This window comes from Saccharomycodes ludwigii, chromosome V, assembly GCF_020623625.1.
Source record: "Saccharomycodes ludwigii strain NBRC 1722 chromosome V, whole genome shotgun sequence".
NCBI lineage: Eukaryota > Fungi > Ascomycota > Saccharomycetes > Saccharomycodales > Saccharomycodaceae > Saccharomycodes > Saccharomycodes ludwigii.
In genome coordinates, this window is record NC_060204.1 from 1,170,450 (window position 1) to 1,187,286 (window position 16,837).

The 16,837-nt window shown below is 31.9% G+C and overlaps 5 protein-coding genes across 5 annotated transcripts; 3 read left to right on the forward strand and 2 right to left on the reverse strand.

Annotated features, from left to right (window-relative positions):
• Positions 1 to 1,536: 1,536 nt before the first annotated feature.
• Positions 1,537 to 2,964, forward strand: CRN1 (coronin; the record flags this gene model as incomplete). The annotated part of the gene is made up of 1 exon (XM_046078946.1): positions 1,537 to 2,964. The coding sequence occupies one exon, from the start codon at positions 1,537 to 1,539 to the stop codon at positions 2,962 to 2,964; it is 1,428 nt and encodes a 475-aa protein (XP_045933932.1).
• An 858-nt stretch (positions 2,965 to 3,822) lies between these two features.
• On the forward strand, positions 3,823 to 10,533 carry SEN1 (DNA/RNA helicase SEN1; the record flags this gene model as incomplete). Its single annotated transcript, XM_046078945.1, has 1 exon — positions 3,823 to 10,533. One exon carries the CDS (start codon positions 3,823 to 3,825, stop codon positions 10,531 to 10,533), a length of 6,711 nt encoding a protein of 2,236 aa, XP_045933933.1.
• Positions 10,534 to 10,725: 192 nt separating this feature from the next.
• ATG23 (Atg23p) lies at positions 10,726 to 11,961 on the reverse strand (the record flags this gene model as incomplete). Its single annotated transcript, XM_046076733.1, has 1 exon — positions 10,726 to 11,961. One exon carries the CDS (start codon positions 11,959 to 11,961, stop codon positions 10,726 to 10,728), a length of 1,236 nt encoding a protein of 411 aa, XP_045933934.1.
• Positions 11,962 to 12,881: 920 nt separating this feature from the next.
• IMD3 (IMP dehydrogenase IMD3) lies at positions 12,882 to 14,798 on the forward strand (the record flags this gene model as incomplete). Its single annotated transcript, XM_046078944.1, has 2 exons — positions 12,882 to 13,338; positions 13,684 to 14,798. The coding sequence occupies 2 exons, from the start codon at positions 12,882 to 12,884 to the stop codon at positions 14,796 to 14,798; spliced, it is 1,572 nt and encodes a 523-aa protein (XP_045933935.1).
• Positions 14,799 to 15,115: 317 nt separating this feature from the next.
• Positions 15,116 to 16,825, reverse strand: CNA1 (calcineurin catalytic subunit A; the record flags this gene model as incomplete). Its single annotated transcript, XM_046078943.1, has 1 exon — positions 15,116 to 16,825. The coding sequence occupies one exon, from the start codon at positions 16,823 to 16,825 to the stop codon at positions 15,116 to 15,118; it is 1,710 nt and encodes a 569-aa protein (XP_045933936.1).
• Between the last annotated feature and the right edge of the window lie 12 nt (positions 16,826 to 16,837).

Sequence of the window (16,837 nt, forward strand, 5' to 3'; positions counted from 1 at the left end):
TATTATCACTGATATATATGATATATTTTTTTTTTTTTATTTGACTAATTAAATAATGACATATGCGAAGTTACCCATAAACTGTATATTATTATCAATTTTTTTTTATTTATTTATTTCTATAAGGTTAGTATTATTAATAATGGTGATCGGTATCACTTGTTAAAGTTATTCTAATGTTAAATCTATAGCCCAACACCAATAGTAATTCCGTATCAAATGATAATAAATGCTATCCATTTTTTTCAAAACATTTTTTCATTTTCTTATTTTACCCGAATTCAAAATTTATTATTCCATGACATTTTTAAAACAACAACAAAAAAAAAAAATTTTAAATATATTTTTTTTTTTTTTTTTTTTTTTGTTTATTAAACAGAAGCCTTAGATAAAATACAAATTAAAACAAGAAAGACAAACAAAAATAAAAAAATAAAAGATTTACATCAATAAAAAGAGTTAAATAACAGATAAATTAATAAACATGAGGTATGTTTTTGTCAATTCACTTTTTATCATCAAAATGATTTATTAGTTAGCCTCTTTCTTCAAGGCAGTATGATTTTTTTTGGAGACTGTCCCCGCTGAATTTTATGAAAGGACTAAAGTTTTCTTTAAGGGATAACGGAGCAGTAAATGTTTTTTATTCTAAATAATAAAAGCAAATGGCTAAATTAGCATACGATTATTTTGCATTGAATATTATAACTGATAACTCCTAATTGCACAAATCTTTAAAGTTAAAGTTTTCTTCAATAAACAAAAAAAAAAAAAAATACATATTTAATATTTATTTGAGTGTACTAACTGTTTTATTTTTTTTTGTTGTTGGAAACGGTACAAAAAAAAAAAAAAAAAAAAAAAAAAAAAAATTAAAAAATGAACTATATTTACACAAACATATGTCTACATGTATATAGTCGTTATGAATTGATATATTAAAGTTCAATTTTTTTTTTTTCATTTTTTTTTTTTTCACTTTTTTTTTTTTTTTTTTTTTTTAACTCGTTTTTGATATTTATCGTGATTTTTATTTGAAATAGTGGAAAATTTGTTCGCGCTTCAAAATATAGACATGTTTTTGGTCAACCAGTTAAAAAGGAATTGCAATATGAGAATGTAAAGGTTACTAATAATGCTTGGGACTCAAACATTATTCAGACCAATGGCAAATATTTATCGGTTAATTGGAACTCTTCTGGAGGTGGTGCATTTGCTATCATCCCAGTTGGTGAAGTTGGTAAGGCACCCGATCAAGTACCATTGTTTAGAGGGCATAAAGCACAAGTTTTAGATACCGCATTTGACCCATTTGATGACCAAATTGTTGTTAGTTCTAGTGACGATGGAAAAATTGGTGTTTGGAAAATCCCAGACGATTATTCTTTTATTAATCCCAAGTTTTCCGAGGATAAAGATGGTGAGAAGTACGTTGCTGATGTTTCCGAACCAATCAAATTTTTAACTGGACATTCCAGAAAAGTTGGTCATGTTATTTTCCATCCAACTGCGCAGCACGTTTTAGCTTCATCTAGCATGGATTATACTGTCAGAATATGGAATATTGAGACTGGTAAGGATGAAATTATTTTAAAACATCCAGATATGGTTACTTCTATGAGTTTTAGTTATAATGGTAAATATTTAGCAACAGTGGCTAAAGATAAGAAATTACGAGTCTGGGATGTCAGAAATAATAAAATTGTCAGTGAGGGGAAAGCGCACGACAGCCCAAAAAATCAAAGAGTTGTTTGGTTGGGTGCTGATGATAGATTAGCTACTACCGGGTTTTCGCGTTTAAGTGATCGTCAGATTGGTATTTGGGACGCTTTCAATTTAGAAAAGGGCGATTTAGGTGGGTTTTATACTGTCGATCAAAGCGCTGGGATTTTAATGCCATTTTATGATGATAGTAATAAAATTTTGTATTTGGCGGGCAAAGGTGATGGTAACATTCGTTATTTTGAATTTAACAACGACGAGCTCTTTGAGTTATCCGAATATAGTTCGACCCAACCACAAAGAGGATTTTGTATGGCTCCAAAAAGAACAGTCAACGTTCACGAAAACGAAATTATGAAAGCTTATAAAACTGTTAATGACCTGTGCATTGAACCAATTTCTTTTATTTGTCCAAGAAGGTCTGAAGTTTTCCAAGATGATATTTATCCAAATGCAGCCAGTGACCAACCTGCTTTGACTGCAGAAGAATGGTTTTCTGGTAAAGATGTTGATGGGCCAATCTTGTTTGATTTCAAATCCGTTTATGATAATACGAAGCCAACTTTAGTTGCTTACAGTACTAAGAATATTAAGAAAGAAAAGGAGCAAGAACCAGAAGAACCACATAAACAAGTTGAAACTCCAAAGGCTGCTGAAGTTAAAAAAGTTATCGAAGAAAAGCCAACACCAGTTGTCATGCCGGCAATAAATAATAAGAGTAATATTGATGATGTTTTGAAAAAGGATAATGGTGTTCCCAAGTTGTTGCAAAAAGCTGTTAGTTTAGACGCCGTTAATGGTGCTGAAAACCCAGAAAGTGATGAATCTAAGGACGTTAAAGATGAAGAATGGGAAGAAGTTAAGAAACCAGTTGAGACTTCCAATAAAAGCAATGTTTCTGGTAGATCTAGTTCTGCATCAAAAACAAAACAAGACGATAATCAACCTGGTACTATTGCGGCCACAAAAGTCATAGAAGCTCCTAAAAAATCGAATGCATCAACAACTGTTAGTAGTTCAAATATTGTTAGTACTCCAAAAGCTACAAATGAAACACCTACTACTGCCACTACAAGTAGCACCAGTAAATCAATGGGATTAAAACAATCTGTAGATAAGTTGTCAAGTCTAGTTCTACATTTGGAGTCTATTATTGAAGGATTAACCAAGTCTAATTTGGAGAAGGATGACCGTTTGAAAGCTTTGGAAGATAAAGTTAATGAACTATTGGACAAAAAATGAATGTATAACTTTTAAGTAGTCTTTCTTTATCCCATAAATTGAGTGGGAAAGTGTATAAATCTTAGAGGAGAAAAGGAAAATAACAGCAGGGTTATAACAAGAAAATATATATTAAGACATTTTTTGTTTTTATTTTTTTTTTTTGCACTTTGATACGTGTATTGTTTCTTTAATTTGGTAAGATAAAGATGCAAATAAAACCTTGAAAACAAACAAAGATAAAATTTAGGAATAAAGTGTTATAATGACCTTTATTTCAGCCCTTGCAATATTAAAAAAAAAAAAAATTATAAATATAAATATGAAAAAATACAATCACAAATTTGATTCCGAAGCCTTGTTGATTCCTGCATGTCCGAGATTTAGACAATAGGCTGTTAACCTTTTTTTTTTGTTTTTATTTTCACTAACAAAAAAAATTTTTTTAACGATGACAAAGCAAAAAAAAACTTCATAGTTTACATTTTAACCATTTTCTTTCTTTCTTTTCATGTTTGACTTTGTTCCCATATACATTTTATCAACACCTTCTTTATTCTTCCTTACAGTTTTCTTTTTCTTTTTTCCTTGCTATTAAAAAGAAAAAACAAAAAACAAAAAAAAAAAAAAAAAAAAGCTAAATTGGAACTGATATTAGAAAACCAAGGATTCCCTACTCCCTCATCCCCAACTAGAAATAGTAAAATTACTTATTAATATAAATTATTATTATTATTATTATTATTTTTTCTTCCCTTCTTCTTCTTTTTTTTTTTTTTTATATCTTTTGCTTTCTTTTATTAAGTTGTTGTTTTATTTCTATACTCATATTATAAAATTATTTGTAAATATTATATTTCCCTATAATTTTAATTTAATATGAGTACTATATATGAAAATGGATCCAATGCGTTCGCTCATGTTTCATTGAGAGATCCGGAACTTGACTCTAAAGCAGCAACTTTCACCACTACTATCAAGGATTATTATAATAACAAAGGTTCTCTAAACGAAAAAGAACTGTTATCAGAATTAATTGACTTTTTACTAAAGCTTCCCGATGATATACACTTGTTTTGTAATGAAAAAATTTACACAGTGTCGGTCTTTACCCTAACTTTATTTTCCTTCAATATAGAGGCAAAAGGTTTCCAATTTAAAGAAAAAATTAACTCCCATTTAAGCAGATGTCCATATTGCATAGAATCTTTTTCTCGTGGAAAAGCTGAATTACTTGATTTTTTTGGTGTGGTAAAAGATGTGGCAGATCAATACGTTACAAGGTTCAATGATATAATATCTAGATGGAGAAGTGAAATTTTGTTAATGACATTGAAACCAATGATGAACCAAAATTTAACTTTTACTATATCGGATTCCATTTTGAACGGAATTTTCGAATGTTTAACGATTCCTCAATATCTACGAAACAACCAAGAGTTGAGAAAAGTTTTCGACCCTATGTTTGAAGAACTTGTTAAGATCAGGCATCCTTTATTGGCTTATTACTTCAGTCTAAAGAGGCAGAAATCTATTGTCCCAGGTGTTTTATTTTGTTGGATTGAGGGAAACGAATGTCAAATTAACTGGGCACAAGAGATATTAAAGGAATATTATATGGTAAAATATATAATTAACAAAGAAAATTTTACACCACAACTATTAGATGAGTTAAGTTTGCATTACACTTATGTTCAAAACCCTAATAATTTTAATAGAGTTGTTGTTAGGCATTATTGGATGAAAATAGTACCGATCCTACAAATGCTTGATGTTGATATCATTGAAACATATTTTGTTATTCCCAAAAATATATCTTCTCTCAAGCAGAGTCTATCTTATAACCTTACATCTATTTACAAACTATTATTAGTACATACTACGTCACAGTATCTCGATAAACCGATAGACATTATTTTGAGGGCATTTAATGTATTTCTAGATAAGTTAGGATCAGAATATTGGAATAAAATAGAGCCCTTTACGTTCCATAACATTTTGGATGTTGCATTGGATAGAAATTCTTTCATACACACCTTATTAAAATGTCAAACTGTTGATGTTGCTAGAAAGGGACTAGACACTTCTTTTAGTAGTGTCCCCACATTGACTGATATCATCGCATGGACCGTTCCATTATATAATTCATTAACCGACGCTAAAAAGATACAAATGGTTAGAAAAGTTGCAACCATCTTTTTACGAACAATTACTGAAGTTCCACAATTAACGTCCATTACAAAAGCATTTTTATTAAATGGATCCACGCCTTTATTAGATAGAATCATAACCATTTCCGAGGAAGATAGAAAGCAGCTGTATAATAATCCAACTTTTGAAACTATTCTATATACAAAGGCTGATTGCAGAGAACTCTTAAATCTTGATTCGATACAAAAAACTGTTATATTATCTGCTATTTCTCCCGAAAAATTATATTCCGAATTGTCAAGTCAGGCGCATTCTTCCATATCTGAACCATCTTTAAAAGTTATCTTTAAGTGTATCGAATATGATATCTTACTATTGTCACAAGCTATATTTAAACTATACAGAAATAAGGAAACCATTAATGAAGTCAAAGTTTCTACAAAATTAATTTCGACATTTACATCTGCAATCAACTTTAGTAATTTTTCAACTCAGTGGAATATTAGCTTTTGTTCTCAATTTTTAAACTCACTAAGGAATGTTAACGGCTTGTTAACAATTGATGAAAATATTAGAGCCAAATTTTGTAAAGATCAGAACAAAGTTAAAAGTTTGAACAGGTCAATAGGGGAGTATGTGAGAAACATTACTACTGGAATCAAAAAGCTTACCATGATTTCACCAACTCAATTTAAAATGGTTTTACAAGATGCAGGCGCAGTGGAAGGCTATTGGTCTTGTGTATTTGCTTCTGATGTCGAGTTATATCAAAGTGCTATCGACTTATTGTATGAAACGTTTGATGTTGATGGAAGATTGGAGGGTTTGCATGAGTTGTTAAGTCATAATATATCGATTCACCTAGATTCTGTAAATTTGGTATTGGAGCAATTAACTACTTGCAAATTTTTTGAGCCTTGTCCCAGAGCGGTGAGAGTCTTGATGGACATCATGGTCATTTTTGGAGACCCTTTAAACGGCATTTTATCAGATCTGACACTAAAAACAAACACAGAACTATGTAAGGAAATTAGAAAATTCTGGGCCGATATTTGGTCTTTTTTGGACTTTATATACAAAGAGACTTTGAATTGGGCAAGCATATACCCAATGGATCAGCTAGCTGATTTTACCAAAGACACCCTAGATTTGAGTAATATGGTAATAGACTCTTATAGAATGGTATTTGCTTTAATTGGTGATCGCTATGACCATTTTATCAAAGGCAGCCCGACTGTGTTTCAAAATACTATTTCCACTTTTGAAAGCATGCTATTTTGGTTAAGATTAAATGATGAATATTTATTATCGTCCTGCGTGAAACTAATTACCAGTGCAGTTGACATTGCCCAAGGGGAGGGGCTAACAATCAATGACTCTCTTGTTGAAAAAATGGCTAGATATGCTGTTAAAGCTAAAAAATTTAGTAATAAGTTATCTGAAACTCAAGCAACAGATATTCTATCAAGAGCAAAGCAATTTAATACGCTATTAGTTGAATCTGTTATAAATGAAGTTGAAACCCAAAAGAGAGAGAAAATGAAATCCATCCATAATGCCGCCTCTCCAACACTACCGTTATCAGGAGACGATAGAGTAAATGCTTTACTGAAGAAGACAGCGTCATTTACTTCTTCTTTAGCTTCTCGACCCAAATCACGCCAACCACAAATTACACAGTTTGGTAGTCTAGTTAAATCATTGCCGAAAAAGCAAGTTACTCATCAACCTCTATCAAAGATGGAACTAGTAAGGAGAGAGTTACTGATGAAGAGGCAGGTTCATCCAGCGGGGAATTCTGTTTTTAATCCGCGCTCCAAAAAGGGAACCACTGCAATTAATAGCAGTAATGCAGACAGTGACAGCAGTAATTCAGATGGTGATTCGGATGATGAGAACGCTTTACAATTGTTTAAGACTGCAAAAAGTAAATCTGATAATGATAGAGGCCCGATACTGTTAGATATTAACGGGAAATCGATAAAACAAGTTAAATATACCAAAAGAATAGATCAAGCAAAATTAGATGAAGAAAATATGAGAAAAAGATTAAATGTAGATTTGAATCCATTCTATTCGCAGGTATTAACGTGGGATTATACAAGGGTGAGTGAATATCCCTCGGACGACTTGAGTAGCAAAAATTATAGTAGCATTAAAGACCAATTTTCAAATGTTGTTCAATACCAGTCAATATTGCAGCCGTTATTGTTATTAGAGTGTTGGCAAGGCTTATGTGCATCACGTGACAGGGAAGATTTCAAGCCATTCAAATTGATTGTGGGTAATAAAGCTGTTGTTTCCGACTTTTATGAGGTTTATGCGTCTGTTAGTAAAAAAACAATTGCAGAGTGTGGCATCTCTGATAACGACTTGATAGTGTTGGCACATTTTGACCAGGTAAATGACGCACTCTCCTTAAGAAATGAAGATTTTAAAAAAGCGTCCATTTCATGTTTGGCCAAGGTACGCAATATTAAGCATACTAGAGGTGAGAATGTTGATTTTACTTTTAGGGTTGATCGTGGTACTTCATTTAACAAATTTTTGACCTCGAGGAATGAGGTTTTCGCTTGCAAAGTGATGCAAATGACCACCGTAGAAAGAGAATATAGTACTCTATTTGGCTTACCATTCTACGATTTAGTGTATCCCATTTTGAAGGCAACACCTAGCATGGAATACAATTTTGATGAAAATGAAATTTCCAAAGTTAAAGAAAACTATAAGTTGAATTACTCGCAGGCCCAGGCAATTGTAGGTTCTGTGCACAGTGAGGGGTTTTCCTTGGTGCAAGGCCCGCCCGGTACTGGTAAAACCAAAACAATTTTAGGTATAGTGGGTTATTTCTTGATTATAGCTAACAAGGTTCCATCCAATACTATTGTGCAGCCATCTGATGGTGTAGTAAAGGGGAAGAAGAAAGTTTTAATTTGTGCTCCTAGTAACGCGGCAGTTGATGAGTTAGTTATACGTTTAAGACAAGGCGTTTTTAATGAAAGAGGTGAGTTAACTACTCACAATTTGGTTCGTGTGGGTAGATCAGATGCAGTAAACACACAAGTTAAAGATTTAACGTTAGAAGAGCTGGTTGACAAAGCTATTTCGATTAAAACTTATGATTTACAAAATGATACCGAATTGAAGAATTCATTGCAAAGTACCATAAACGAGCGTAAAAAATTGAGAGAAAAATTAGACGAATCAAGTAAGGAAGCCGATTATGATCAAGAAGAAGTAGTTAAGTGTCAACTGCAAATTAGAGAATTAAGTAAAAAAATCAACGAATTGGGTAAAAAGAAAGATGAAATAAGGGAGAGAAACTCGATTAATTTTAGAAATAAAGAATTGGAGAAACGGAGGGCCCAAGCTCGTATTTTGAGCGATGCTGAAATTATTTGTTCCACTTTGTCTGGTTCAGCACATGAAGTTTTGTCTCGTATGGGCGTAAGTTTTGATACAGTCATTATTGATGAAGCCTGTCAGTGTACTGAATTATCAAGTATAATTCCCTTAAGATACGGTGCCAAGAGATGTATAATGGTTGGTGATCCAAATCAATTACCACCGACGGTTTTGTCTGGTGCTGCTAGTAGTTTTAAATATAATCAATCTTTATTTGTTAGAATGGAAAAACATTCAAAACCTTATCTATTAGACGTTCAATATCGTATGAATCCATTAATTAGTAGATTCCCATCATCTGAATTTTACAATGGTGAGTTAAAAGATGGCCCTAATTTAGATGTGATAACCAAAAGGGAGTGGCATAGATATGAGCCTTTTACTCCGTATAAATTTTTTGATATAATTGATGGGTATGAAAAAAGAAATGCCAAGACAATGTCTTTTGTGAATCCTGAAGAAATTAAGGTTGCGTTAGAGCTTGTTGGCACCTTGTTTTCTAAGCTACCCAGATACGATTTCAAGGGGAAAATAGGTATTATTTCGCCTTATCGAGAACAAATGTTTCAATTGAAAAGATCATTTATTAATGAATTTGGAAGACAAATTTTGAACGAGGTTGACTTTAACACTATTGATGGGTTTCAAGGTCAAGAGAAGGAAGTCATCATTATTTCATGTGTTCGTGCTGATGACAATAGCAATGCAGGTGTTGGTTTTTTGAAAGATTTCAGACGTATGAATGTGGCATTGACGAGAGCGAAATGCAGTATGTGGATTTTAGGGCATCATAAATCGTTAGTGAAGAATAGGTTATGGCGTGATTTAATAATGGATGCTAAGGAAAGGTCTTGCTTGGATGTTGCATTCCAAGGATTTTTGAATACAAACAATAAAGCTAATCAAAAGAGGTTAGAATACCATAGGAATGTTCATAGGAAAGATATTGTACAGGAGCAGCCACCAATTGCCCATTCTGAAGATGGCAAAGTTAAGGAAACTGAAGACGACTATGATCCATTAAAACTGATAACTTCACAATACACTGGTTTGAACGTTAACTCGCCTAAAGCTATTAATAATGCTAATAAGAATAAGAGATGTGCACCTGTAAATAATTATGACAAAAGTGGTGCTTTAGTGCCCGTGGATGAACCAATGGCTAAAAAGAGTAAAATTGTGAAAAAAGTAGTACGTTTGGGAACCAAAAAAAAATCTTCAATTTTTAACAGAACAGAGGGAGAAAAAAGCAGTAATAATGGTATAAACAAGAAGGATACTAATGTTACTAAGGACGCTGGTATTAGTAACGACAATGCTAACACTGTCGATTTGAGTGCCAAGGGGGGGAATAATAAGGATAATTCCACTAACAAGTTGGTAAATAAGAATGGTTCATTGGTTATAACAACTAACACTGATGGCAAATCAAAAATTAAATTAAAATCAATAATGGTACATAAAAACGCCAATTCTAACAAAGATAAAAGAATTAGATTTTCCGATACTAAAATTGATATTAAAAAAGAATTGGAAAAAACAGCAATAGATAAAAGAAAGAAACCAATGCATAAGGAGGACATTTATATAGCATACATGAAAAAGGGTAAGCCTGGACATAGAGGTAAGGGGAAGGATAATAACAAGGAAGAAAAAGAGAATAGCAGCGTCAATATTACGGACGATAGCAATACGCTTACTGAAAATAATGAAGAGGATGGGTATGATCCAAGTGCTGCCCCCATTGCTATAAAATCTGAGACAAGTGTTAATGACGTAAAAACAAATACGAACAGTGCAACTATCTTAGATCCAAAAATAACAGCAGCGGTTAAAATTAAGAATAGTTGTTCAAATACCCCAGCAAGTGCTGAAATACAAAAGAAAAATCATTCATATGAAGATGCTTTGAATGGTAAAGTATTAACAAAGTCATCGAATGGAGCAAATCTTTTCATACCAAAAAAAAAGAACAATTTGTTATTGAAAAAAAAAAAAAAAGAAAAAAAAAGTGATGGCATGACAAAGAAATAGAACAGTTGGAAGTTTTATGGAAGTAAGAACAAAAATATACAAAAAAAAAATTACTTAAAACCTTGAAATCTTTTTTTTTTTTTTTTTTTTTTTTTTTTTTTCCTTGGTTCTCATATATCCTAGAATATAATAATAAAGGAAAAGATTCAAATCATTATTATTGTAGATACTATATTTTCCTTTGTTACCAACTTATTTTTTTAGAAAGCTCTTATATGCCAAAGATATTGCATTGTATTCATTTTCAATAAATTTTACAATAATTTCATTGTTATCTTTTGAATTTTGTATGATTAGTTCTAATTTCTTTAAACAAACTTGGAAACTATCCACCAATAGTTGATTCTCGTTTTCAATGTTATTGTTGTTGGCAGGGGAATCAGTGGAAGATTTTAGTATTTTTAATATTCTGTGTTCCAAATTAATAACAACTGCTAAGCATTTTTGCCAATTATTTTGCTGATTTATCAAAGGGTTTGTATTTTTTTTTAAAACTGCAATTTCATCTTTAATTACTTGTTGTCTCATGATGATAAACTCTTTAATATAAAATAGTTTTTTAATGTCATTCACATCTATCTTGATCAAGGATGATGAAAGCGTATCATTATCTCTAACAATGAGATCATTCAAGTATTTAAAATGTTCAACTAATTGTAAGTTTAGTATGATACGGTTGTAAATTTTGTGCCAAATTTTTATTATTTGCGAATTATATGGTTTAACAAAATTTTCTGTATATTCTTCTGCTAGCTGATCTATTTTTGGTGTTATTATTTCAATTAAGAGTTTTTGATTCTTTTCTATCATGGATTGTAATTTATTAATGTTGTTGTTTAATGAATTTTCTATTGATTTTAACTTGCGTAATTTTATAAGAGTATCGCTATTTTTACTGGCACCACTATGGACGGTAGGATTATTTTGATCGTTGTTGTAGGCTAATAGCAAGGAATTATAATTTATTAGATCTATTGAATCTAGTGGTAGGTTGGTGTCATTGTTTGGTAAAATAGTATCTATATCACTGTCCTTGCCATTTTCATTTATCAGTTCAACTAAGTTTTTATAATATAGATCAAATTCATCCAAATAAACTTGTAAATCATTTAAATCCAATAATAAACTGTAATCCGGGTCATTATGGGATAAAGCTTGTTTGTTTAAAACAACCAAATCGTTTAATAGAATACTAATTGTATTCCGTATATGTTGCAACGATGGAATATTCTGGGAATCTGGATGGTCATATGTGGGATTGTCTATGTTATGCTCCTTTTCTTGTAGTAATACTAAACTTAGCTTATGATTTTTGTATAAGATGTTATTGTTTTGGGTATCATCATTTTCTTGCTGGTTTTTATCTATTGATAGATTAGCAAGGAGTTTTACTTGATTCTCTAAAACCAATTCTAATCTTGAATACATGATTTGATGCGATTCTTTTGTGCGTGGATGTACTGGAGTGTATTTGAATTTTTGTAGGTGGAACTATACAGATGCTTTATCTTAGGTTTTATTTTTTTAATAAGAAGTTGATGTATAATGTATGAGATGGAAAATGTTGAGTAAAGCAAGGGGGAGAAGATGGATTAGGTATCAAGCGATTAAAATGTGGAATAGATGGATGGAAAGGGCTTGTTTTTGTTTGATTGTGAATTTGACATTAGGAATTTTGCCTAATAAATTCAGATAAAAAAAAAAAAGGGCGGTTTTCCCGAAAACAAAAAAAAAGGCAATTTCGGATGATTCGGTCGGGCCACGCCGACTCTCCGACAATGAATTTTATTTTTTTTTTCTTTTTCTATTTTTATCTTGTGGGTGTCTGGGTGTTGCTTTTTATTAACGAATGAAAAAAAAAAAAAAAAAAAAAAGAAACGTGAAAAAAAGAAATTAATTTTTTTGTTTTTTTAATGAAAATTTTGATTTTCAACTTAAAAGGTTTCATTTCCAAAAAGTATAAATAGACAGCATTTACAACTTTTATAAATTCAATCTCAAAAATGAAAAAAAATGTTTTCTTTCTTTTTTTCTTTCTTTCTTTTATTCTTACTTTAAAATCTTTCATTTCTTCTAATAATACTTATTTAATTTTGTGGCGTTGGTAATACTGGGGAATTGGGAACTCTCTCTTGGGGGATTAGTTCATTTGTTTTTATCAATTATTGTAGTTTTCTTTTTTCTTTTTTTTCCCTCCTTTTCTCTTTTCTTTTATTTCTCAATTTCATTATATATCATTTTATTAAGGTTAATAAAATATATATAAATATATACCCAACTTTCTCTCAAGTTACCAAGAAGAAAAGAAAAAAAAAAGAAAAAAGAAAACTGAAACAACAGCAAAAACAATGACCCAATATAGAGATCCAGCTACTGCCTTACAATACGTTAACTCTTTCGAAGAAAAGGATGGTTTATCTGCAGACCAATTGATGGACTCTAAGATTAGAGGTGGTTTGACTTACAATGATTTTTTGATTTTGCCTGGTAAAATTGAATTTCCAGCCTCTGTTGTTCAATTGAAATCTAGATTAACCAAAAAGATCACTTTGAATACTCCATTTGTTTCCTCTCCTATGGATACAGTTACTGAATCTGAAATGGCCATTTATATGGCTTTGTTGGGTGGTATCGGTATCATTCAACACAATTGTTCCCCTGATGAACAAGCTGATATGGTTAGAAAAGTTAAAAAATATGAAAATGGATTTATTAACGACCCAGTCGTTTTAGGACCAGATGCCACGGTTCACGAGGCCAAAGTATTAAAACAGAAATTAGGTTTTGCTGGTTATCCAATTACAGGTATGTTTTGATTATATTATGGATTACAATGCTACCCATTATTAGTATTATTATCACCATGTGTACTATTATTGCACGAAATAAACATGGCGACTATTATGATGATTTGATAAATTTTTAAAATAACTTTCGTTCTACTGATTATTGATCAAACGATCGTGTAGAGAAAACTTTACTATACTGACTTTAATAATACTAGTAATAATAGTAGCATTTTTTGTCTTTTATTTAAAAAAAAAGAAGAAAAAAAATATCATTAATATAGTATACTAACATTTTTTTGGAAAAAATATTTGCTGAATGTAAAGCTATTCACCAGATAATAATATTAACCTTGATATACAGAAAATGGTAAAGTTCCAGGTAAATTACTCGGTATTGTCACTTCACGTGATTTACAATTTGTTGAGGATGATTCCGCCTTAGTTGGATCCGTTATGACCACTAATTTGATCACTGCTAAGAAGGGTGTTACCTTGATCGAAGGTAATGAAATATTAAAGAAAACCAAAAAAGGTAAGTTGCCAATTATTGATGATAATGGCAATTTTGTTTCTATGTTGAGTAGAACTGATTTAATGAAGAACGAAAACTATCCATTGGCTTCCAAACACCCAGTTACCAAACAATTATTGTGTGGTGCTGCAATTGGTACCATTGAAGCTGATAAAGAAAGATTGACTAAATTAGTTGAAGCCGGTTTGGATGTTGTTGTTGTGGATTCTTCTCAAGGTAACAGTGTATTTCAGCTCAACATGATTAAATGGATTAAAGAGACATTTCCAGAATTACAAATTATTGCTGGTAATGTTGTCACCAAAGAACAGGCTGCCTCTTTGATTCAGGCCGGTGCTGATGGTTTAAGAATTGGTATGGGTTCTGGTTCCATTTGTATCACTCAAGAAGTCATGGCTTGTGGTAGACCACAAGGTACTGCTGTTTACAATGTATCCAAATTTGCTAATGAGTTCGGCATTCCAACCATGGCTGATGGTGGTATTCAAAACATTGGTCATATAATGAAGGCCCTTGCATTGGGTTCTTCTACTATTATGATGGGTGGTATGTTGGCTGGTACTACCGAAGCTCCTGGTGAATATTTCTTTAGGGATGGTAAGCGTTTAAAGACTTATCGTGGTATGGGTTCTATTGACGCTATGCAAAAGACTGATGTTAAGGGTAATGCCGCTACTTCTCGTTATTTTTCTGAATCAGACAAAGTCTTGGTTGCACAAGGTGTCTCCGGTGCCGTTGTTGATAAGGGTTCCGTTAATAAATTTATTCCATACTTGTATAATGGTTTACAACACTCTTGTCAAGATATTGGTGTTAAATCTTTGGAAACTTTGAGAGAAGAAGTTGTCAAGAAAAATGTTAGGTTTGAATTCAGAACTGCTTCTGCACAAATGGAAGGTGGTATTAACAACTTGCACTCTTTTGAAAAACGTTTGTACGATTAAGTTTTATCTTAATGTATATAAAAAAAAAAATACTGGAGCAATTTGACTATGTAAGTATCTTTTTTTATAAATTAAATTATTTTGCTCGTATTCGTACATTTTATAATTATAATAAAACAAGCAGGTTAAGTGTGTATGCAAGTATTAGTGTTAAATAAAGTTTGTTATTGTAATTTACTCAAATATTTAAAAAGGTGAAAGGAGGGGGGGTGGAGGAAGGAAAAAGACAATCTTTCAAATAAATCAAAACATAATTAGAAATAAAGAGGGAAGGAGCATGTTAGGAAATAATTAAGTTTCACTTACGTAACGTTGTATTAATGTTTCATCTTATTGGCTAACTCATCAACATATTCTTTTTTTTTTCTGGACACCTCGGATAGTTTAGGTGGCCTTCTTTCATTAATTAAATCAGCCTTTCTTGCACGTTCAAATGCAGAGACGGCTTCATCCAATCCATCTTTACCATGAGCTAAAGCACCTTGTGGTAAAATTCCATCATTCAAAGTTTTCAAATATTCTACTTTTTGACTCTCCTCCCTCAATACAGAATACATTCTACTCACTTTGGCAATTGCCATAATTTTATTTCTTAGACTTTTTCTTTTAAAATCATCGTTCAATATAGAAGAGCTCGTTGTTGTTACAGTTGTTGGTGTATTAGTATCGTTATTCTTTTCTTTAGCTTTGTCATCTGAAACAGTCTTTTCAGCATTAGTTTCTGACACGTCATTGGGCATGCCTTCTAGTTCTTCTTCGCTACAAATATTCAATATACTGACTAGCATTTCGGTAACTTTTTCGCCAACAAATGGTAACGACCAAGTGAAAACATCCATGAAATTAGGCAACCAATAGGGATGGGGTGCCATATTAAATTGTCTAATATTCATAACATTTTCGCCATATTTCAATATAGCAGCTTTGTTTTTGTAGGTATCTAAATAGTTGGGTGCGCTAAACAAAGTTATTAAAGAGGGAAATCCCAAATTTTCGGTATTTTTATACATTCTGTAACCTTGATCTTGTGCCTCGTGTGCTCTAATTATGGATAGTAGTTCTGTTCTCTCCAAAAATTGACAGCTTGCCTTATAGGTGAACGCAAATGAACAACCCCTCAAAGTGTTTGGGACAAAAATCTCACCATCTAGGTCTTCATCTTCATCATAAGTTTCGATAGGATCCGCCCACAATAAATCACACATTAAGCCGCGACTTGGAATTTCTCTGAATCTGTGAATCTTGGTATTTACATCATTATAATGTTTCAACTCCGGAGATATCCCACCATGAACACAAAAATATTGATTGTTTGTAATAGCGGCCAACGGCAATGCGTTAAAGGATTTACAACAAGTCTCATAAATTTTTAAATTATATTTATGTAAACATTCTGCTTTGAACGTAAAATAACTGGTTAAGTGTTTACATTCATGATTACCTCTCAACAACCAAAAATGATTTGGATAATTAAGTTTGAAAGTATATAAAAGTAATAAAACTTCCATTGAAAAATATCCTCTGTCAACATAATCACCTAAAAACAAATATGGAGTGGTTGCTGGGTCTCCGCCAACTTCGAATAATTTCAGTAAATCATAAAATTGACCATGGATATCCCCACAGATCGTTACTGGTGCAGGAACGTGTAATAAGTTAGGCTCGCCACTTAAAACATCTGTGGCCATTCTTAAAATCTTTAAAACTTGATGTTCAGTCAATCTTCCCTCTTTTTTAAAATGACCGGTTAAAAATTTGGGATTTGGTAGGCCAGTTTTCTCATCAAACACTTCCCAATCTTCAGGACATTTATTTGCAACTGGAGCCACTGAGGGAATTGCTCTTTTTTTAGTAGAAAAAGTTTGACCATTATCTAAGGTGTACATATCCATGGAAGGTTGACGTTTGGTGATTATGTCATTGTTGGAATTTCCAGCTGAACCTGCTGATGAGGAGGAAGAGGCGACAGTGGCATGGACACTGGTGCTTTTGTCATTAACATGTATATTACGTTGGTGTTGATCCATATTGTGTAAAAA